The 24553-nt window shown below is 39.3% G+C and overlaps 1 protein-coding gene across 2 annotated transcripts in view; it reads left to right on the top strand.

Moving 5' to 3' along the window:
• Positions 1-11531: 11531 nt before the first annotated feature.
• Positions 11532-24553, top strand: part of LOC122562111 (SEC14-like protein 1) — a 48563-nt gene continuing 35541 nt past the window's right edge. The window contains exons 1-2 of one of the 2 annotated variants that reach the window (XM_043714639.1): positions 11532-11899; positions 12126-12211. In XM_043714639.1, the coding sequence (XP_043570574.1) occupies positions 12149-12211 (63 nt within the window). In that variant the 5' untranslated portion in view covers positions 11532-11899; positions 12126-12148. The remainder of the gene's footprint in view (positions 11900-12125; positions 12212-24553) is intronic. The other variant, XM_043714640.1, reaches the window with a different exon arrangement.

Genomic DNA, 24553 nt, shown 5'->3' with positions numbered 1-24553 from the left:
GCCCAACCATCTTTAGCTGCTTTATCAATGACCTTCTCTTCATCATACGTTGGAATTGGGAATGCTTGTTGATGATTGCACAATGTTTAGCACCATTCACAACTCCTCAGATACCAAATCAATCTGTGTCTGTAGGCAGTAAACATCCAGGTTTCAGCTGAAAGGTGGAAATTAACATTGTGCCACAATATAGACCTAATCTACATGCAATTTAAGAAGAGAAGGGGATGGATGTCATAAAATGCATAAAGATGGACAAATCCCCAGAACCTGATCATGTGTACCATAGAACTCGGTGTGAAGTGAAGGAAGTGATTGCTGGGCCCCCTGCTGAGATGCCTGTATCATCACTAGTGACAAGTGAGGTGCCAGAAGACTGGCGGTTGGCTAATGCGGTGCCACTACTGAAGAAAGGTGGTAAGGAAAAATCAGGGAACCATAGACTAGTGAGCCTGACATCGGTGGTGGGCAAGTTGTTGGATGGAATCCTTAGGGACAGGATTTACGTGTATGTGGAAAGTCAAGGACTGATTAGGGATAGTCAATATGGCCTTCTGCATGGGAAGTCATATCTCATTAATTTGATTGGGTTTTTTGAAGAAGTAACAAGGAGGATTGATGAGGGTAGGGAAATGATCTATATGGACTTCATTAAGGCATTCAACAAGGTTCCTCATGGTAGATGTGGAAGCTTTGGAAAGGGTTCAGAGGAGATTTAATAGGATGTTGCTTGGTATGGAGGGAAGGTCTTATGAGGGAAGGCTGAGGAACTTGAGGCTGTTTTCGTTGGTGAGTAGGTGAAGAGGTGACTTAATTGAGACACATAAGATAATCAGACGGTTAGATAGGATGGCAAGTGAGAGCCTTGTTCCTCAATAGTGATGACTAGCATGAAGGGACATTGCTTTAAATTGAGGGGTAATAGATATCGGACAGATGTCAGAGGTAGTTTCTTTACTTGGAGAATAGTAGGGGCATGGAACGCACTGCCTGCAACAGTAGTGGACTCACTAACTTTAAGGACATTTAAATGGTAGACATATGGATGAAAATGGAATAGTATAGGATAATCCAACCTATAATGCGGAGACCAGAACTGTGCACATTGCTTTCCTTTATTGGTCAGTGCAATGTTGGGAGGTCATGTTGCAGCTGTACAGGACATTGGTTAAGCCACTTTTGGAATACTGCATACAATTCTGGTCTCCCTGCTATGGGAAACTTGAAACGGTTCAGAAGAGATTTACAAGGATGTTGCCAGGTTTGGAGGGTTTGAGCTATAAGGACAGGCTGAGTGGCTGGTGCTATTTTCCCTAGACCTTCGGAGGCTAAGAAGTGACCTTATAGAAGTTTGTGACATCATGAGGGCATGGATAGGGTAAATAGACAAGGTCTTTTCCCTGGGGTGGGGGGAGTCTAGAACTAGAGGGCATAGGTTTAAGATGAGAAGGGAAAAATTTAAAAGGGACCTAAAGGGTAACTTTTTCATGCAGACTGTTATGGGCTAAGTGCTGACAAATGGGACTAGATTAATTTAGGATAGCTGGTCAGCATGAACAAGTTGGACCGAAGGGTCTGTTTCCATGCTGTACATCTCCATGACTTTCTCCTCTTTGATACTCAATGGCATTACCGTCACTAAATGCCCTACCATCAACCTCCTGGGAGTTACCATGACCTGGATTAGCCGTATAAATTCTGTGGAAAGAAGAATAGGTAAGGGGCCAGGGATCCTGCAGCCACTAACTCAGCTCCTGATTATCCAAAGCCTGTTGACCATCTACAAAAGCCAAGTCACAAATGTGATGGATTGCTCCTCATGTGCCTGGATGGGTGCAACTCCAACAAGACCATTCAGTGCAAAGCAACACATCCACAAACATTCACTCCCTCTGTCACAAATGCTCAGTAGCAGCATTGTATACAGTCTATAAGACATACTGCAAATATTTGCCAAATATTCTTAGATAGCACCTTCCAAACCCACAATACTATCAGTAGAAGGACAAGGGAGCAAATACATGGGAACACCTGTAAGTTCCCCTCCAAGCTACTCACCATCCTAATTTAGAAATATATCACCGTTCGTTTATTGTCACTGGGTCAAAATCTTGAAATTCCCCCTAATGACATTGTGGGTCAACCTATGGCACATGGACTGCAGCAATTCAAGAAGGTTGCTAACCATAACTTTCACAAGGACAACTAGGGATGGCAATTAATTCTGGCACAGCCAGAGATGTCCACATCCTATGAAAAATCTTAAATTGCAAAATGAAAAATCTCAGTGCAAGTTGTTAGAACTGAGAAGAAGACCATTCTGTCTATCTTTTCTGCTCTTGCTCTCAACATGAGTACTTCACTTGGTGCTACCCTCCCACCTTCTCCCTGTAACCCTGCACCTTGTTCATTTTCAAATAATAGAATGTTTTGATTGAACCTGCCTTCACTAAATTCTCAGGACAGCCATTGTAAACCTTAACAAATTCTTTTGCGAGAAAGATTTTACTGAAATTGATTTTGCTTCCTTTGTTAATTGCTTTAATCTATCCTCTCTCATTCGTAATTCGTTGACAGAATAACATTTGCCTATCTTCTCTGTCCAGACTTCTACTGATTTTGAATACCTTCATCAGAAAAACAGCGTTAACTTCTCCAGTCTACTTAACTCAAAGTCCCCATCTCCAGAACCATGACATGGTGAGGCTGCTATGTGTTAGGTGTCAAGATCGCCAATCCCAGTGCATGTAGATGCTGCCTGTGGAGTGTGCCCTGAGATGCTAGCACTTGGTGTCCACGATGGAGATCTGGAGGACCAAGTGGTGAGTTGTAGTCTACAGATAATCATTAGACTTTAATCGTTAGGGATTGTCACCATCTAGTTTCTATCCAATGAGTATGAGAATGGGAACCTGCATACCATTGAGGTGAGATTAAGTAATGATAAAATATTAATGTATGCAAATAAGCTCCTCATTATTCACCAGCAAAAGTCTCAGTTTGCTATTCAAAATTTGGTTGGAAAATCGAACCTTTTGCTGTCAACATTGAGAAACATCTCGCTGACATCTCACATCATTTTCCCAACTTTCTCACTAACTCTCATGTATTCAGGGTCTGGGAGGTTTCCACCAAGTCTGTTCACAATCTTAGCATCACAGTTACATTGAGATAAGCTTGCAGCATCAAATCCCTGTCATCACTAAGACTATTTTTACCATTGTGATATTACTCAACTTCACCCATTTCAGCTCATGTGCTGCTGAAACCACAGCTCATACCTATTTTTACCACTGGGCTAAGCTAATGCACTCTAGGCTTGTCGGTCATAACCAGCTTCTGTAAAATTTAGATTATTCAAAACTCTACTGTATGCGTCTTAACTCATATTAAGTTCTGTTCGCTTTACCCCCATGCTTGCTGATCTATTTTGGCTCCTGGTCAATGTTTTCTCATTAAAGTTCTCATCCTTGTTCTCAAACTGTTTTATGATCTTATCCTTCCTATCTCAGAAATCTCCTACACAGCCACAACTTTCTGTGAAATATGCATTCCTAATTCTGGTCTGTTGGGCCTCCTTGATATTTAATTTCAGCTGGAGCATTGCAAAAGACTGTTATTGCTGCAAGTGGTACCTTTTATCTCTTACTACTTGTGTTTTTCTTATAAGACTGTATCTGTATTCGTGCCAAAGTAAAATTTCACTTCCTATCTGCTTGGTACAATAGTGTGATACATAATGGATGTAATCTTACAATATTGCAGAGCATTCATTTCTATTGTACTTTATCCAAACGCGCAATGTACATGAACAGTTTCCAAGCACAGATAAATAAACCAGGCAAGTCAGAAATGTAAATCTTTTGCCTGATTTCTGAGAAAAAGACAAATTAGCTCAAGAATTTCAGTTCTTAGTTTAATCATACTTCATGAAAAAGAAGGACAAAAAGAAACTCAACCATGAGTGAATAAATGCTTAAATTGCTAGAAATTGTTTTCCTTACGGAACGTGAGGGAGGCTTCACACGCCAGTAAAACATGTAGGATGTTTTTATTCACACCAGTATTCACACAGGAAAAATACATTGATTCACCTCCGTTTCTGGTGATATGTGGCGACATCTAATTGTGCTCAGTACTGCCAAGTACTGTACATTCCGTGCTGATTTCTCCACAAACAGATTTGAATATAAACATTTCTATTCCAGATAATATTTTGTAAACTTATTTGTCTTTCCTCCTTCTGAAAATAATTCTTCGCCAGCATTAGATCCTGAGGAGTGTTGCTGAACAAAGTGATCTCGGAGTGCAGGTTCATAGTTCCTTGAAAGTGCAATTGCAGGTAGAGAGGATAGTGAGGAAGGTGTTTGATATGCTTGCCTTTATTAGTCAGAGCATTGAGTATAGGAGTTGGGAGGTCATGTTATGAATATACGGTATGCTGCTTAGGCCACTTTTGGAATATTATGTTCTATTCTGGTCTCCCTGTGATAGGAAGGATATTGTGAAACTTGAAAGGGTCCACAAAAGATTTACAAAGATGTTGCCAGAGTGGCAGGATTTGACCTATAGGGAGAGGCTGAATAGACTGAATAGATGCTGAATATTTCCGCTGGAGCATTGGAGGTCAAGAGGTGACGTTATAGAGGCTTCTGAAAACATGAGGGGCTAGGATAGGATAGATAGACAAGGTCTTTTCCCCGGGGTGGGGGAGTCCAGAACCAGAGAACATTGGTTTAAAGTGAGAGGGAAAAGATTTAAAAGGGACCTAATGGGTAACCTTTTCATGCAGAGGGTGGTACGTGTATGGAATGAGCTGTGAGAAGACATGATGAAAGCTGGTACAGTTACAACATTTAAAAGGATGGATATATGAATAGGAAGGGTTTAGAGAGATATGGGCCAAATGCTGGCAAATGGGACTAGATTTATTTAGGATATCTGGTTGGCATGGAAAAGTTGGACTGAAGAGTGTGTTTCTGTGCTGTACATCTCCATTTCTCTGAGTCTATTTGGAATAAACACTGGATGAAATGTTACACCAAATCACAGAGCACCCACCCAACCCCATATCTTACCTCTCATGGCACAGTTCATGATAGGGAGAGCATTTAATCAGGCAGGAGGGTGTGAATGAGGATCCTGCTACTTTCCTGTGTCCAACCCTGTTTTCATGTGAAGGAAAGGTAGCTTTCATACCTGACAACCAACTGAAACCATTAAGTGAACAATATATGCCCATGTTAAGGCCTCTTGCTGCCTCCACTCACATTAACCCAATAGTGTGCAGGGTGGGTACAGCATACAGGAAGCAAGACAAGCCCTGTGAGGGTTCACTGTGAGTTCCCAGGGGTGGGTTTCTCATTCTAACCATTTGGTACCTGATGGAGGCACCTAGCGTCAGAAAGGGTAGGCAGGTTCACTGAAAGCTCACCCTGCTGCCAACACTCCTGCCCACAACTCCCAGTCTGCAAACCCACATCCCACCAACACTCACCCACATCTCACCAACACTTATCTGTGGCCTGTGACCAACAATATTCAGCCTCTGTTTGATGTCCTCCTGGTTGCAGACACTACCTCAGCCGTAGTTCTACAGAACAATTGGCCTCTGATGAAGCAGGAGTTCTTTGTGGGCAGAACTTCCAACCCTGTAGTCCATGATTCCAGTGAAGACCTGCTAAGTGACAGTGTAGCATGTTACATGGCAGACCTTCCCTGAAAAAGATATGAAGACCTCTTGCATTTCTTTAGCTGGTGGGTAAGGTTAACATCACTTCTATTAAATACTTCCCATTGTTTCACCTGTCTGTTGTTCCTAACAAATAATTATTTATCCCTTTATAAACAAGTTGCTCATGAATTTACAAATTAGATTCTCTTCAATGCATTAATTTACACCAGTTCAGTTTGTACAAAACTGAAAAATGCACATATCGTGGTGTTCAAATAGATTGATTCCAAAATGTCAGCTTTAATACTTCTTGAGTAAACAGCAGTAATTGGTCATTCAAGTTGCAAGTAGGAAGTGTTCATTCTACATTCTTTATAGTTATGTAATACAGTAAAATCTATAATCTGCATTCCTACTTCCTAGTCTCTTTAGATTACTACTCACCAAACCTATTTACCTCATGAAGGCCCTGAAATGTACTGATATATTGTGATGCATCTACATAATTTGCTATACCTGCAGAACAATGACATAAACATAATGATTCAGTGTATCCAAAGAATTGCATCAACAATAACAGTTGAACTTCAGGTTAAGTTATTCACTATTTGTTGAATTTGACAATTCATGGCTTTATCTGTTTGTTTTATTGTAATCCACTTTAATGCAATCAGATGACTGTGCCCTTGTCCTGGATAAAATCCATTCATTGCTTTATAATTTCCATTTTGTGATATTATTTTACAACTAACAAAGTTTTCTTTGTTAATCATTGACTGCAATTTTGATGCCCTGAGGTAGTGAAAGTCACGACATAAATGCAGTTCTTTCTCTCTTTCTGTGTTATTTCCTTTCCTCTGCTGATGATGCTGATTCTTGTTCAGATTGGATTCATGATTGTTCAAGTCAAGTGACCATTTTCAATATTTCAGTATATACTAATCTATATCAGATAATATATTACCCGTAGCTGCAAGCCATTACTAAACAGCAGCATTATTTTACTGAATAGTGTCAATAATGTATCTCATACCAGCATCAATAAAATCTGGCTTTCAGCTGTGAACCTTTACTCTGCGGTATTAACTAAGCAATCACAAGTATTTTGGTTCTGCTAGTGATTTTAGAATGTAATAGTTTGTTCCTGTTATTGGTACTAAAGAAAGTCAAATGCTGTTGCTCATTGTGAGGGATCAACAACAATGGCAGAACATGACTCAAAAATACCAAAACCGTCTGGAAAATATCACTCAGTAGACATTTACCATCAGTAAACCATTACTCACCAGCACCATGACAGTAATTTAATATTAGAAGTTAGCCTGAAAGTATCCCCAATTTGCTGAATTAAATTGCTTTCAGCCATGATGTCACTAAGAATTTCTGGTGGGTGATGTGGTCAGGTTTGTCACTCTGGATCATTATTTGGTACTGAATACTATCAATAAATAGGCAAAGGGATTGCTTATGATTCCTCTTGTGATTGAATTACCTCCAGGATGATTTTTTTTGTGGTAATCCTTTATCCAGGCCTTTATTTTTATTCAATCACTAGATATGGGATTCACTGGCTAGGTCAGCAATTAGTTCCAGTCCCTAATTTTCCTTGAGAAGATGGTAATGAGCAACCTTTTTGACCATTGTAGTCCATTGGGGCACTTATGGTGGTATTAAGGAGGGAATTCCAGGTTTTGACGTAGTCATAACGAAGGATCAGTGATATATTTCTAGATCAGGATAGTGTGTGTTTTGGAGGATAACCTGCAACCTGCATGGATCTATTACTTTTGTCCTTCTAGATGATAGAAGTCACAGTTTTGGAAATTGCTACTGAAAGAGCCTTGGTAGTTTGTTGCTATGACTCTTGTAAATTATACTGCTGTTACTGTGCATTAGTGGTGGAAGGAGTCACTGTTTAAGGTTATGGATAGGGTAACAATCAAATGCTGATGGTGCTAAATGGTGTCAAGATTCTTAAGTGTTGTTGGAGTTGCATTCATCCAAGCAAGTGGAGTGTATTTCATGACATTCTAAACTTGTTGTGTGTAAGTAGCGGACAGCCTTTGGATTCATTACAGAATTCCCAGCCTCTGAGTTGTTATTGTAGCCATGGAATTTATACAGCTAATTTAGCTTAGTTTCTAGCTAAAGATAATCTCCCGGATGATCACAGTGGGTGTTCAGTCAAGGTAATGCTGTTGAATTCCAAGAAGATTTGGTTAGATTCTCTAGTATTGGAAATGGCCAGTGCCTTGCACATTTGTGGTCTAAATTTTACTTGCTACTTATCAGCTCAAGCCTAAATGCAAATCAGATCTTGATATATACAGACAGGAGCTGCTTCAGTGAGTAATGATTTTAGAACAGTGAGTAAAGATTTTGCTTAGAGAGTAGGTTTTCTCCCCAGGGAACAGTGAGTATTATTTTCTAGACAGCTATCAATTTTTGTTTTCCTGGCAATGAGTGATATGTTTTGCAGGGACATTGTGCTATGCTTTTTGAGATTTTTTTTTGTTCAGTCTGTGTGTAATTTATTTTGACCAGGTAGTGAGTAATTGCTGCATGTGCAGTGAATATAACAGATATTAATGCAGTGAGTATTATTTACTAAATAGCCAGTGGCAATTTTGCCCAGGCAGTGAGTAATATTTATTCCCCAAGAAGTGAATAATTCTTTTTTCCTGGATATTTTCTACCCAGTAGTATTTTCTACCCAAGCAGTAAGTAATTGCATTTGCCCAGGCAAATTTGTTAGTATTTGCTGCCATTTAGTCCAGGCAGTGAGTAATATTGTTTCACAAGCAGAGAACAATATTTGCAATGCAGACAGTGAGTACCATACTTTGACTGATATTTATAGCTCAGACAATAAATAGTATTTGTTCCCAGGCACTGTGGAATATTTTACCCAAATAGTGAGTATTTTATTGCTCAGACAATAAGTAACATATTCAATCACACAACCAAGGTACTGTGTAGTATTTATATGCCAGACATGAGTATTGCTTACTCCTCAGGTAGCGGGTATTATTTATTCCCCATGCAGTATTATTTATTGCCCAGGCAGTAAGTATTGTTTATTCCCCAGGTAGTGAGCAATATTTATTCCCTGGCAGTGAGTAACATTTATTTCACAATCAGTGAGAATTAATTATTGCCAAGCATGAGAATTTGTTATTCCCCAAGTAGAGTATTATTTATTTGCTGGGTTGGATGTTAATTTTTTACCCAGGCAGTGACTAATACTTATTCATCAGACAGTGAGTACTAATTATTGCCAGGCAGAGAATATTATCTATTCCCCAGGTAGAATATTAGTTATTTTCCAGGTGGTGACTATTATTTATTCCCAGGCAGTGAATGTTATTTATTTCTCAATTGGTGAGTATTATTTGTTCCCCAGGCAGTGAATATTATTTATTTCCCAGGTGGAGTATTATTTATTCCTCAGGTGGTGAGTGCTGTTTATTCCCCTGGTGGTGAGTATTATTTATTATCCAGGCAGTGAGTATTATTTATTCCTCTGACAATGAATACTATTTATTCCCCAGGCAGAGCATTATTTATTCACCAAGCAGTGAGTATTATTTATTCTACAGGCAGTGAGTATTATTTATTCCGAGGTGGCGAGTATTATTTATTCCCCAAGTGGTGAATATTATTTATTCCCCATGTGGACTATTATTTATTCCCCAGGCAGTAAGTATTATTTATTCTGCAGGTGGTATTAATTATTATCCAGGCAGTGATTATTATTTATTCCCCAGGCAGTATTATTTATTATCCAGGCAGTGAGTTTATTTATTCCCCAGGCAGTGAGTATTATTTATTCTGCAGGTGGTATTAATTATTATCCAGGCAGTGATTATTATTTATTCCCCAGGCAGTATTGTTTATTATCCAGGCAATGAGTTTATTTATTCCCCAGACAGTGAATATTATTTATTCCCCAGATGGGGTATTACTTATTCCCCAGGCAGTGAATATTATTTATTCCCCAGGTGGGGTATTATTTATTCCCCAGGCAGTGAGTATTATTTATTCCCCAGGCAGTGAATATTATTTATTCCCCAGGTGGACAATTATTTATTGCCCAGGCAGTGAATATTATTTATTCCCCAGGCAATGAGTATTATTTATTGCCCAGTCAGGGTAATATTTGTTTCCCAGGCGGTGAGTATTGTTTATTGCCCAGTCAGGGTAATACTTGTTTCCCAGGCAGTGAGTATTATTTATTCCCCAGGCGGTGGGTAATATTTGTTTCCCAGGCAGTGAGTATTATTTACTCCACAGGTGGTGAGTATTGTTTATTGCCCAGTCAGGGTAATATTTGTTTCCCAGGCAGTGAGTATTATTTATTCCCCAGGCGGTGAGTATTGTTTATTGCCTAGTCAGGGTAATATTTGTTTCCCAGGCAATGAGTATTATTTATTCCCCAGGCGGTGAGTATTGTTTATTCCCCAGGCGGTGGGTAAAATTTGTTTCCCAGGCAGTGAGTATTATTTATTCCCCAGGCGGTAAGTATTGTTTATTGCCCAGGCAGGGTAATATTTGTTTCCCAGGCAGTGAGTATTATTTATTCCCCAGGCAGTGATTATTGTTTATTGCCCAGTCAGGGTAATATTTGTTTCCCAGGCAGTGAGTATTATTTATTCCCCAGGCGGTGGGTAATATTTGTTTCCCAGGCAGTGAGTATTATTTATTCCCCAGGCGGTGAGTATTATTTATTGCCCAGTCAGGATAATATTTGTTCCCCAGACAGTGAGTATTGTTTATTCCCTAGGCGGTGAGTATTGTTTATTGCCCAGTCAGGGTAATATTTGTTTCCCAGGCAATGAGTATTATTTATTCCCCAGGTGGTGAGTATTGTTTATTGCCCACTCGGGGTAATATTTGTTTCCCAGGCAGTGAGTATTATTTATTCCCCAGGCGGTGATATTGTTTATTGCCCAGTATGGGTAATATTTGTTTCCCAGGCAGTGAGTATTATTTATTCCCCAGGCAGTGAGTGTTGTTTATTGCCCAGTCAGGGTAATATTTGTTTCCCAGGCGGTGAGTATTATTTGTTCCCCAGGCGGTGAGTATTATTTATTCCCCAGGCGGTGGGTAATATTTGTTTCCCAGGCAGTGAGTATTATTTATTCCCCAGGCAGTGGGTAATATTTGTTTCCCAGGCAGTGAATATTATTTATTCCCCAGGCGGTGGGTAATATTTGTTTCCCAGGCAGTGAGTATTATTTATTCCCCAGGCGGTGAGTATTGCTTATTGCCCAGTCAGGGTAATATTTGTTTCCCAGGCAGTGAGTATTATTTATTCCCCAGGCAGTGGGTAATATTTGTTTCCCAGGCAGTGAGTATTATTTATTCCCCAGGCAGTGAGTATTGCTTATTGCCCAGTCAGGGTAATATTTGTTTCCCAGGCAGTGAGTATTATTTATTCCCCAGGCGGTGAGTATTGCTTATTGCCCAGTCAGGGTAATATTTGTTTCCCAGGCAGTGAGTATTATTTATTCCCCAGGCGGTGGGTAATATTTATTCCCCAGGCAGTGAGTATTATTTATTCCCCAGGCGGTGAGTATTGTTTATTGCCCAGTCAGGGTAATATTTGTTTCCCAGGCAGTGAGTATTATTTATTCCCCAGGCAGTGAGTATTGTTTATTGCCCAGTCAGGGTAATATTTGTTTCCCAGGCAGTGAGTAATAGCTGTTTATTTTTGCTCCTCCTTCTCTGGCGCTGGCTCTGACGTGAATCCCTCATTGGACGTCACACACCGGCGGGGGCGGTGCGCAGGCGCAGTGAGCTCGGCCACTTGCCGGCCGGGGGGCCGAGTCCGGGGGCGGAGCCGGAGCCGGAGCCGTCCGTCAGTCAGTCACTTACAGCCGGAGAGAGAGAGAGAGAGAGAGATAGAGAAAGGGACAGCGATCCCGGAGCGGGATCTTGTTAGAGTCGGCGGGCGATCGGAAGCGGCTGGGTAAATCACGGGCCGGACCGTTGATCCGGTGTGGAGGCCTCGGTGTCGCTGTGTGACGGAGGGCGAGAGAGAGAGAGGGGAGAGGGTTTACCGAGAGCCAGGGCTTTGGAGAAGCGGAGGCCTCGCTGGGGTCGAGTGAGAGCTGTTCCCTGTCGAGCCGGGGAGGCGGCGGTGTCCTCCTCCTCCTCCTCCACCACCATCGGGCCAGGGCCTGTGAGGTCCCCGAGTTTCTGATAACTTTGGAGCGGACACAGGTAAAAGGATCATTTCCCAAACCCAGCCCGTCCCCTCCTCAGACTCCCAGGCGCTCAACTCGTTCCGCTCTGACTTTCTAACTCCTGGTGTTTCCAGCCATGCGAGCGCGGACTTGCTTTTCGGATTTGTTTTTGTTTTTGTTTTGATCGGCAGCACAGGAAGCGAGCCCTTGCAGTTTCTTAACCAGATGTCTCTGTTTCTCTTCCCATCTCCTGTTTGTTTTAGGTGCCTTTGATGCAAACGCAGACATGGTCCAGAAATACCAGTCCCCCGTCAGGGTTTACAAACATCCCTTTGAACTTGTTATGACAGTAAGTGGATTGTGTTTATTTTCGGGTCGCTCCTTGGGCTTTTTAGAAACTCGAACGTAAGAGTGTAATTTCACCCTCGCATGTTTTAAGTTAGATAAAATCGATCCTTACATTTTATGTTCGGTCATTAAATAATATAAAACGTGCCCCGAAGAAGTTCGGATTAAGTGTATTTTTTTTAAATTTAAACTCTTCAGTGTTAAAAAATGCATTCACCCGTATACTTGGACGTAAAAACTCCCTGTAACAAACACATTTGTGTTACACGGCCAAGGAACTGCACTATTTACTTGTACAAAAACACCTTGATTGTATGACTTACAATATTTAATTTTTTTGTTGGAAAATGGTGTCCAGCTGCACTTTCTCATGGGGCTTCAATGTTGTGACTTTTAACATTTGAAATAGTTTAATTCCATCTCGAACCTGGGGCTATGCATGCACATGAAATGAAATCTTAATTGCAGACTAGTGGAGAAATCCAATGCAGAACTGCAAAATGTGCTGCACTGGTTATACTGACCGTTTTATACCAAAAGTGAGAAGATAATATCGCACTTGCTTACTATTGATAGCTTTTTCCATTATCTTTGCACATTGTAGTATAATTTCTGAGCAGTGGATAATCACTGGTTCCATATGCTCTTCTGATTTTAGGTTATAATCTGACTATATTCGCAACAGTAATCCTTCGGGCCAAAATGTGGTTCAAACAATCTAAATAAGCCAACAATTTATTTTAATAAGGTTCGAGGGTGGAAGTTACAAATTCCAAGTTACAATTTATCGCAATAAATACTCTTAAAGTTAGAATATATGTATTAACATAAGATCCAGTTTCCAAATGTGAAAATTTAGTAAGCTACTTAGTTGACAGCTTGAATTTATATAGCTGCTTTAAGCTAGAAAACATGCCAAGGAATTTCACAGATGGTGTTCAGGAATGAATGCTGATTAAGAGGAGGAATCTGAAATGGAATGGGCAGCTTTGTTGACGGAAAGGGATTCTGTCTTCCAAATGTTTCAATTGTTGAAATTTTAATGCTGAGAAGAAAAATAATCCACTTTCCATATTCAGCATAAACCAATGATTACAACAAAATAATAGGGTCATTGATCACAAGTAATATTTATGTAAATTGTGCATTGAATGTAACTAACAATTGGAATATTAATTCAGTTTTTTACAGAAGTCATATGTTGATTGCAGTTGATTGGTATTTCTTAACCAAATTGGGAATTAGAATCTAAGAAGACAAATATGTTCTAATAGATTTTTGATGTTTTGGCATTTAGATAAAAACAAGGACTGCAGATGCTGGAAACCAGATTCTAGATTAGAGTGGTGCTTGAAAAGCACAGCAGTTCAGGCAGCACCCGAGGAGCAGGAAAATCGACATTTCAGGCAAAAGCCCTACATCAGGAATAGAGGCTCTATTCCTCATGAAGGGCTTTTGCCCAAAACGTCGATTTTCCTGCTACTTGGATGCTACCTGAACTGCTGTGCTTTTCCAGCACCACTCTAATCTAGAATCTGTTTTGGCATTTATTTCGCAGAAATTAAGTCGTCACTTTTTTTTTCTTTTTAGTTGCATCACATGGCAACAAGGAAGCGTTAGTTTAACTCTGTTCTAATTTTGGCTGCCTGAAGTAACAAGATTTTGCATTGAATAATCGTTATCTTTCAGTGCAGCTGTCTTAAGCCCCTAAGGAACACATACTTAATCATTTTAGATTTTAAATATATTTCTACAGATAACACTTTTTTAATTTCACTATTTGCAATATTATTCAGTTGGTCAATAATTGTTTCAGGATTTATAACGTTCAGTGTTCTACTGTTGTTGTGTTCACAAAATCGGTAGATTTGTGTTAAGTAACATCTTTATATTTTTATGTTGTCTTGTATGGAAATATATAAATATTTTCTGTAGCAAATTAAGAGAAAATACCGTTTAATACTTAAGAATGGTTCAGTATGCTTTACTTTAGAATATAACTTTATGTAGGTGACTTTTCTTTATAATAATTTTTAAAATTTTGATTGAAAAGTAATTTTCTGATCTTGAATACATCGTGACCAAGATTGGAAATGGTGCAGTTTTGACTGCACAGGTTCTGCTGGTGATCACGCAGTGAGATTATTCTTAATACAAAATATACTTCCTCTTGCAAAACAGAAGTTGTACATAATGGCAGCTAGTAATATCACTTGCTGGTCATGAGACTGGCTGAGAGACACTGGCCTGTTGCTTTTGACGTACATTTGCATGGTAACTGAATATATTTTTGTATCTTTTTGTGGTTGGTCTGAATAGATTTTTCTTCAAAACATTCATTTATTGTCTAATCTACGTAAGCACAAAGAGTTCATAAACGGGTTTCACTGTTCGTTTTTTTTATTTGTTACTCATTGACCACATGCTAATGTATATAAACTAGATGCAAAGCAAGACTTTCTGGTCTTTCCTGGGGCCAGAAGGTACACAGAAATACACTGTGCTGTGTCCCCACTGTCTGAATGGTATTCTCATTTCCACGTGGTTAGTCCAGTAAATGTGGTTACATGTTTGTTTTTGTGACAACACACCCATGATAACAATTTAATGGTAATTCACTGCCTCTGAGGTGGAAGGTTGCCTTTCAGACTGGAGGCCTGTGTCCAGTGGTGTGCCACAAGGATCAGTGCTGATTTCATTGTGAGCATAAGAGATGTAGTTAGTAAGTTTGCAGATGATTTGAAAATTGGAGGTGGAGTGAACAGCGAAGAAGGGTACTTCAGAATACACTGGGATCTTGATCAAGGGGCCAAGGAGTGGCATACGGAGTTCAGTTTAGATAAATGTGAGGCATTGCATTTTGGAAAGGCAAATTGGGGCACGAATTATACACTTAAGTGGTAAGGTCCTGGGGAGTGTTGTTGAACAAAGAGACCTTGGAGTACAGGTTCATAGCTCCTTGAAAGTAGAGCCGCAGGTAGATAGGATAGTGAAGAAGGTGTTTGGTATGCATTCTTTTATTGGTCAGAGCATCAAGTATTGGAATTGGGAGGTCATGTTGCAACTGTACGGGACATTGGTTAGACCATTTTTAGAATAATGTATGTAATTCTGCTCTCCCTCCTCTAGAAAGTTTGTTGTGTAATTTGAAAGGATTCAGAAAAGATTTACAAGGATTTTGCCAAGGTTAGAAGATTTGAGCAATAGTGGGAGGCTGAATAGGCTGGGCTGTTTTCCATGGAGTGTCAGAGGCTGAGGGATGACCTTTGAGATTTATAAAATCATGAGGGGCATGGATAGGGTAAATAGACAAGGTCTTTCCCCTGGAGTAGGGGAGTCCAGAACTAGAGGGCATAGGTTTAGGGTGAGAGGGGAAAGAAATAAAAGGGACCTAAGGGACAACGGTTTCATGCAGATGGTGGTGCATGCGTGGAATGAACTGCCAGAGGAAGTGGTAGAGGCTGGTACAGTTACAACATTGAAAAGGCATCTGGATGGGAATATGAATAGGAAAGGTTTAGAGGGTTATGGCCCAAGTGTTGGCAAATAGGATTAGATTAATTTAGGACATCTGGTCAGCATGGACAAGTTGGACCATAGGGTCTGTTTCTGTGCTGAACATCTCTGACTTTATCTTGAGGTAGTGAAAGGTGCTACATAAATACAGGACTTTCTTTTGTTTGCGGAATACAAATAAATTGTACATAAATGAGGTAAAGTAAGGTCTTTCTTCAAGTTTGCTGTTTGGGCCATATAGTCAGCATTGTGTGAATGGTAGGTTGCCAAGAGAAATTATTCCTGGCAGTTTTCATGTTGTGTGCAAAATTTTTTTTTTCCCCCTGAGGATCTTGTGAATCATCTTAGATCTGTGCGTTTTGCAATCCTGAGGAGGAGAATTGAACATTTTTTAAAAACAGAAAAGCTCCTATTTGCAAGAAGCACAGAAATTGTCATCATAGCATTGCACTATTTTTAAGCTTAACTCCCTAGCACAGGAAGTGCAACCATTTCAAACTAACCCTGAGGTTGGAACGTTGTTCATGATGCCTCCAAGACAGCTAAACATTACCTTCCCCTCGAGATGCATTCCAACAGGAGGGCCACAGTCAGTCTGGATCCTAATGTCCTCATGCAGGTTTAACTGATTTGACTCTAATGCCATCAGAATCTGCTTGTCATCAAATTCAAGCCTTGGCTATTTAAAAGGTGTTTAAAGATTGACATATCATTTTGAACTTTTTGAATCTTAAGAATGCATTAAATTTTCATAGTTGAGATGTTAACATATCTTGAACAGAATTGCTTTGGGGAATGTTGGGAGAGATACATTGGCATGAAATGGGACTATGCAGATTCATTCATGAGGTAGATGATTTGGCAATGTACAGTTACTGACATCTCTTAATTGGTTCAAAGGACAGTGAATTCTAATTCTGCTACCTGGTTAGTAAGCACTGTAATGTTGCAGTTATGCAGAAGCCAGATTTCTGATCCACCGATATGTGCTGGGAATTTTAATTTTAGCATGAAGACCATGAGTCGTTTGTAGCAGAATTGTTGTTTTTGAGTCATTTGAATTTACAGCAAATGTTGCAAGAACTATATGAAATTAAATAGAGCTTAGCTCAAAATATTGTGAAAACACAATTTAAGTTGAGTTGAATATCTTAGAGTTGTGATCAGTGTTGAAGAGTAGAACTGAGCTAAAGTAACATAGTACAACTTTTAAAAAATCGATTATGCATTGCTAAATGGCAGTAGAAAGTTAAAAATCATACAACACCAGGTTATAGTCCAACAGGTTTAATTGGAAGCACACTAGCTTCCAATTAAACCTGTTGGACTATAACCTAGTATTGTGTGATTTTTAACTTTGTACACCCCAGTCCAACACGGGCATCTCCAAATCATGACTAAATGGCAGTAGGTTGACAAAATAGGATAGATAGTTCTTTTTTGGGGTTTTGTTTAATCGTATGTAGTGTTGTAGGGTTTTGTATTTAGATATGAAACAAATAACTGTTCAGTGGTCTGAATTTGCAACATCTACGTTGAAGGCAATAACAGGTTTTAGCAACCCGAACCCACATTGAAACTAATCAGCTAACTCTAACTGTCATCTGGTGCTTGCTTTTTGTGCAGCCTTCACATTATGCCCGAAGGGATCACCTTCTGTTGAGGTACAATTTATTTGGAAGCTGTTCTTTCTTGTGTATGCATATTTATCATAAGATTATCTGATTATCATAGTTATCACTTAATACCATTGCAGTCATGATCTCAGTTAAAAGGGTGCATATTTCAGAAGAGTTTGCAGATCACCTGGCATGCTGTAACAAAGAACGAGTATTGAACTGGGAATGATCTAATTTTCTGCCACTGCTTCACCTCCAGTTCCACTGCTCAATGATCATATATGGTGAGAAACTGAGATGTTCTCTGTGACTGGGTCTAATCTGAAGTGACACTATAGGTTTTTAAGTTGGCCTCTGTTTCCTGTCAAGGACAGAACTGCTATCAACTTCTTTTCATCGCTTATTTGTAAAATTTGTTGGAAGAGCTATTGCAATAATGGGATATGCTCAGGTATGATGCCATTTATATGAAAATAGCTTGTTGCTAGTTACTGTTGGGGCTGATTGGAACAACTTAGAGCTTATGGAATTGTATCTCAGAAAATGTTTTGTGCTTCAGGCCAAAAGGGGAATGCTGCAAATTATTATAAATGTGATGGAGGAAGGTTTAGAATTCTCTCAGATAATGGGAATATCCTAATATTATTATGGCTTCATTCTATAAGGGATGGTTCATTATCCAACAGAAAATAGCAACAGATTTTAATTTTATAAGCATGCTTAATTGAGTTTCAGAATAAGTTAACTCCATCTTTTCATACACAGTTCATTGTTTTAATATTAGTAAGGTTGTGGTATGTTTTCAGCTATCTCATTAAGCAACCTCTTCAGAAATGTTTGTATGCCTACCAAGCCAAATCAGCACTACATGTTGGAAGGATGTTGTGAAACTTGAAAGCTTTCAGAAAAGATTTACAAGGGTGTTGCCAAAGTTGGAGAATTTGAGCTATAGGGAGAGGCTGAATATGCTGGGGCTGTTTTCCCTGGAGCATCAGAAGGCTGAAGGGTGAGCTTAGAGGTTTATAAAATCATTTGGGGTATGGATAGGGTAAATAAAATCTTTTCGTGGGGGGGGGGGGGGCGGCATCCAGAACTAGAGGGCATAGGTTTGGGGTGAGAGGAAAAATTTAAAAGGGACGAAGAGGGCAGCTTTTTCATACAGAGGGTAATGCATGTATGGAATGAGCTGCCAGAGGAAGTGGTGGAGGCTGGTACAATTACAACATTTAAAAGGCATCTGGATGGGTATGTGAATAGGATGCATTTAGTAGGATATGGCCCAAGTGCTGGCAAATTGGACTAGAATAGATTAGGACATCTGGTCAGCATGGACGAGTTGAATCAAAGGATCTGCTTCCGTGCTATACATCTCTATGACTATGTGAATAAAATCCAACACTTTTTGATTGTATGATAACATTGGTTTGCCTTACTGCAAGCCTGAGTTGCTTTGTTGCAAAAAGTTAAATTGTTTTGTTCTGTTGACTTATTGAAAATAAATTCAGCAAAATCTGATTAGCTTTGACACCCACTAAAGATAAATATTTTTCCAATGTTATTGACTGTGTATTTTTATCACTGTGTCCATGACTGCACTGTCAGCTGACAAATAGTTACATATTGTCTGACAGCTGTTTACTTTATTCAGCTGTATTCTGATGCACGATGGGATTGCTGACTGCAGCATACATACTTGCTTTATCGTGGTCAGCAGCTTTTGTGAGCTAAAAGCAAGTTTTATAAATACTGTAACCAGGCAATTCAGCAGCTTCTGTGGCTTGTCTTTTCCAGTAATTGTGTTGGCTGATTTACAGTTTATAAATCACTCCTTTGTTACAAAAGCAACTCAAGTAAAATGACCTGGAAGAAAGAAAAAATGCTAAAAGAAAGCAGAGCTAGTTTAATTGTTTGCTGCAGTATGACTATAACATGAACACAATTTTGTGAAATAATCTTTTAATCTGAATTCTTGAAAAACTTGGCAAATTTATTACTTGTTTGCAATATTCCGACTTCAAAAAGATGTTTCAACCTTTTATTGGGGTGGGGGGGGGGGCGGTGTGTGATTACATCATGGATGTAACTTTTGCAGTTTTTAATTGAACCTACCTAGACAAGTGCCTTTTTGCTTTTTGGGGAATATTATAGAAATCCTGGTCAGGTAGAATTTACTGAGGAGAATCATTGCAAGGATGTGATGTCAATTTTGCCATCTTGATTCCTAGTTGAGTTGGCCCAATTTTGATGCATCAGATTATTTTGCTGCATAATTGAAAAGAAGAATTTTGTAAATCATCTATTTTCATCTGTTTCAATATTGAAAAGTTTCAAAAGAAATACAAGTCCAATTAATTTATTATTTTCTCAGAGCCATTTGTTAGTTTATTTTTCACACTACCTTTCTAAATTTTAGAAGTTTCACACACCAGTTATCTTGTGTCATGCATGCTAACAGTGTGCCTCATCACATCTGTTGTATAATCACAAGGAAATTAGGTCAGAAGCACATAGCTGCAATTTCTGAGACAGTTAACAAACTGAAAGGTCAGAGTGTTCTGGAGCAGTTAGACATTTTTTTAAATTTTAAAATTATAAAACAAAACCATGCTATCCAGGTCAAATAAATACAAATGCAGTTTGGTTTGGTGTTGATCTGCCACCAGATTCTAAAGGCATATTGAATAAATCATATTCTTAGTTAAAGATGTCCAAAGAAAGATGTCAAAGTGATGAAATGGCCAGAGTGAATTGGTACATATACACAGTAAAAGAAAAGTTGGGCAGGATATATAATATGCCTTTGGTTTTGTAATGCCCATTTGCTCCTCCACCTAAGTTAAACTTTGTCACCTAATTCCAGATTTTTTTCTGTATCTTTCTTGCCAAGTTTTGCAATTTGGTCATATTTTACAGACATAACAATGGTGTTGCAACTTTGTTTAATGGAAGTGGCCAGGGATAGCAAAACTCAATCTGTCTGGATGCTGCGTTACTTTTTATAGTAGCCTGTCTTTGTTCTTGTTGTACAGGTACGCAGTCCTTTATCTGAAACCCTTGGGGCCAGCTGGTTTTCAGAATTCGGAATTTTTCAGATTTCAGAATAAGTGACCGTTTCACAGTGAAATAAAAACAATATTACCAAACAGCAGATGCACCTGTGAGTACTATGAGCACTGAGACAGAATTGATGCTTGCCAATGCTGGGCCATGCCGCCACATCACATCTGAGTGATGTGGGTTGAGTGGGTGTGGAGTTGGGTTAACTGCACACCAGACAACTTTGTTACGGAGAAAAATACTTCACAAAAGAAACTTTGGATTTCAGAGCTTTTCGGATTTTGGATAAAGGATTGTGTACCTGTATTATGCTAAATGGCGGTCTAGTTATATTAAATAGGTGAAAGTGAGTTCTGCAGATGCTGAAGATTAGAGTCAAGAGTATGGTGCTGGAAACGCCCAGCAGGTTAGGCAGCATCCGAGGAGCAAGAGAATCGATGTTTCAGACAGAAGCCCTTCATTATATTAAATGTCTGTTGATTGTATATAGTATCTATACATTTGTTTTGGAATCCAGATGGCAGAGTAATTAATTATTTTTTTCACTCTGCAAAATCTTGTATATGGAGATGAAAGTTTTGGGGAAACTTTTTAAAGAGTAGCATCAGAGCACTTAACACGTTTGAAAGAACAGCTTTCCTTTTCTCAACCCTCTGTCCTCTTCATGTGATGACTTCTGTGGTGTTTATTTATATATCTGCATTCTGACTTCTAAGCTGTATCGTAATAAGTGGTGGGTTTGTTTAACAGACCATTGTGGTCACCACAAGCGTCATCAGTAAAGTGATGAAAGGTGACATCAATAGTGCCATAAAGCAAGATCTGCCCAGAAGTAACCTGCTCAGTGACAGGCAGTTTGTGTTCTGCTAGGGCCGTTCAGCTGCTGACTTCATTTCAGCATTTGTTAAAACATGGAAAAAAGAGCTGAATTCCAAAGGCAAAGTGAGAATGACAGCATTAGGGAAGCCTAGCAAAACTTGAATTAATGAGTATCTGGGGGAATCTCTCCACTGGTTGGAATCGTGCTTGGCACGTAGGAAGATGGTTATGGTGGTTAAAGATCAGTCATCTCGGCTTCAGGACATCTCTGCAGGAGTTCCTTAGGGTAGTGTCCTATGCCCAACCTGCTTCATCAATGACCTTCCTTTCGTCATAAGGTCGGAAGTGAGGATGTTCACTGATTATTGTACAATGGGGGTTCAGCACCATTTGCTACTCCTCCACGACTGAAGGAGTTCATTTCTCCAAATGCAACAAGACCTGGATAATGTACAGGCTTGGGCTGACAAGTGGCAAGTAATATTTCCAGCACAGAAATGCCAGGCTATGACCATCACCAATAAGAGCCAATCTAACCACCATCCCTTGCCATTTAGTGGTGTTACCAACACTATCAAAATCCTGGAGTTACCATTGACCAGAAACTCAACGACTCACCACATAAACAAGAGCAGGTGAGAGGCTCGGAATACTGCGGTGAGTAACTCTCCTCCTGAATCCCCAAAGCCTGTCCATCACCTGCAAGTCAGGAGTGCGATGGAATGCTCCCCTCTTGCTTGGATCGGTGCAGGTTCAACAACACTCAAGCTTGACCCCATCCAGAACAATGCAGCCTACTTGTTTGGCACCACACTACAAGTACTGATTGCCTTCATCACTGACACTCAGTAGTAGCAGTATGTCCTATCTCCAAAATGCACTGCAGAAGTTCACCAAAGATCCTTAGACAGCAGCTTCAAAACCCATAACTATTTCCATCTAGAAGGATAAAGGCAGTAGATACATGGGAATGCACACCTGCAAGTTCCCCTCTAAGTCACTCACCACCCTGACTTGGAAATTTATTGCCATGCCTTCATTGTCACTGGGTCAAAATCCTGGAATTCCCTCACCAAGGACATTGAGTCAACCCACAGCATGTGGACTGCAGCAGTTCAAGAAGTAATCTCACCACCACCACCTTCCCAAGGGCAACGAGGGACGGGCAATAAATACTGGCCAGCCAGCAATGCCTACATCCCATAAATGAATTTTTAAAAATTATCTAGCATGCATAGAGTTAGCTTGCTTCCTGATTTTGTTTGCCGTTTTGCTTCTAATTCCTGACTCTGGTCTACATCACTAACAGCAATGTGAAAAAGAGGACCAAATGTTGTAAGTCTCTTCCTGTGAGTATACAGCCTGCCCCTTGACCAGTCTTTGGTTGTGTCTCATCATGCTAAAGTTTCAGAGGAGGAGATAGTTTAAAAGTGACATCCTAATGGAAGCTTTAGGAAAGAGTAACATCGAGTAATGGAATTTTACATCAAATTTAAAAGTGATGTCATTGCTTTCAAAATTTGCTTCCAAAATTTAATCTAGATGAACAACACTACAGAAGTATGAGGGACAAATTTGGCTGTAGTGCATTTGGAAACTACATTTAAAGGGACAGTGATATGTGGGCAATGGTTAGCAGTTAGAAAATTAATACATAGTTTACAACAGCTTACCTTCCTTTGAGAGACACAAACCTAGCATTAGCAGTGGTCTAAATATGGCTAATAAGAGAAGTTAAAGATTATGTTAAATCAAATGAATCATTTGGATCATTTTATAATTCAGAAAAGGAGGATAAAATAGAATATGCAAGTAAGCAAGTGATAAAGAAAAAGAGGCTTGTTTAAAAACTTGCTGGCATATTTTAAAAAAAATAAAAAGACTAGCACAGACAAATGTTGTCCCATTACAGACAGAGACAGGAAAATGTTAATGGGAAGTAAGGACATAGCTTGCATTCCTCCTCGAGGAAGAAGATACAGAAAGCCCACTGGATATATTAGAGAACCAAGAGACTAGTTAGAATGAGGAACTGAAAGAAGTAGTACAATACTGGAGAAATTGATGGGACTGAAAATTGATGCATCCTGGATCTGATGATCCGCAGCCCACAGTGGCTGTGGAGATGTTTGACATATTGGTCAATTTTCCAAAATTTTATAGATCCTAGAACAGCTCCTGCAACTATAAGCCGCACTACTTAAGAAAGGAAGAATAAAGAAACTATTTACTAATTCGCCTGACATCAGTAGTAGGCAAAATGCTAGAATCTATTATAAAGGGTGTGATAATTGAAACTTTGCAAAAGTGTGCTCAAATTGGGCAGTCAGTGTGGATTTATTAAAAGGCAAGCCATGTCTTACAAACTCACTAAACATTTTGAGTACATAGATAAGATAAAACCAAGTTGCTGTAATATATTTGAATTTTTGGAAGTCTTTGATAGGATCACACACAGAAGGACTACTGGATGTCAAATGGCATGATTAAAAATCTGTTAATGATGGAAAAAGACAGCAGGACTAAATGGGTCATTTTCTGGCAGGCAGGCTTGCCTGGTGGGGTACTGCAAGGATCAGTGCTTGGGCCTGAGCTATTCACAATCAATGTTTTTGATATGGGACCAGAATAAGATTTTGAAGTTTGTTGATTTACAGAAAACTGAGTAGGAGTTGATTTGAGAATGTTAAAAAGAGCTTTTATTCAGGGCTAAGTAAGTGGACAAGACACTGGTTTAAATCCTTGTGGCTAACTGAGGACTTTGAGGGGGATCCAATTCTTCCCTCTTCATCTGGCTATGACATAATTTGCATTTGTAATTTTATGGAAAACTTGTCTTCCAGGTAAAACTGATTTAGTATATTTTTAATTTGTATGTAGATGCTGGTAATAACTCAAGTATTGAGAATATTTTGAAAATTACAGAACTAATTGCTTAAATAAGCTTCAGTATAGAATGCAAAAATAAGATTATTTGTGCTCAGTTTTTCAGCTTCCTTTCTTTGTATTCTCTTGGTATCTTTAAAATTTTATCTTCTAATGTAAGCAGTAGTTGAAGCAACATCACAAATGCACTTAACAGGAAGCTAGATAAGTATATGTGGGAGAAAGCAATAGAGGGATATGGACATATGGTTGGATAAAGTAGTATGTGAGAGAAGTGTAGAGTAAGAGTAAACCCTGGCATATATCAGTTGAGTTGAAGAGGTTGTACATTTTGCATAACATACCTGCCAAGTGTAAGTTTCCCTTTTCTCTATTTTCAAGCTATCCTGCTCCGATTCAAGGTGGGAATGACTTTGGAAAATATTTGTACTTTATTTGCTAACAAT

Source organism: Chiloscyllium plagiosum, chromosome 24 (genome assembly GCF_004010195.1).
Source record: "Chiloscyllium plagiosum isolate BGI_BamShark_2017 chromosome 24, ASM401019v2, whole genome shotgun sequence".
NCBI classification, from domain to species: Eukaryota; Metazoa; Chordata; class Chondrichthyes; order Orectolobiformes; family Hemiscylliidae; genus Chiloscyllium; species Chiloscyllium plagiosum.
Note: the sequence above shows the minus strand (reverse complement) of the source record. Positions and strands in the feature narration are given on the sequence as shown.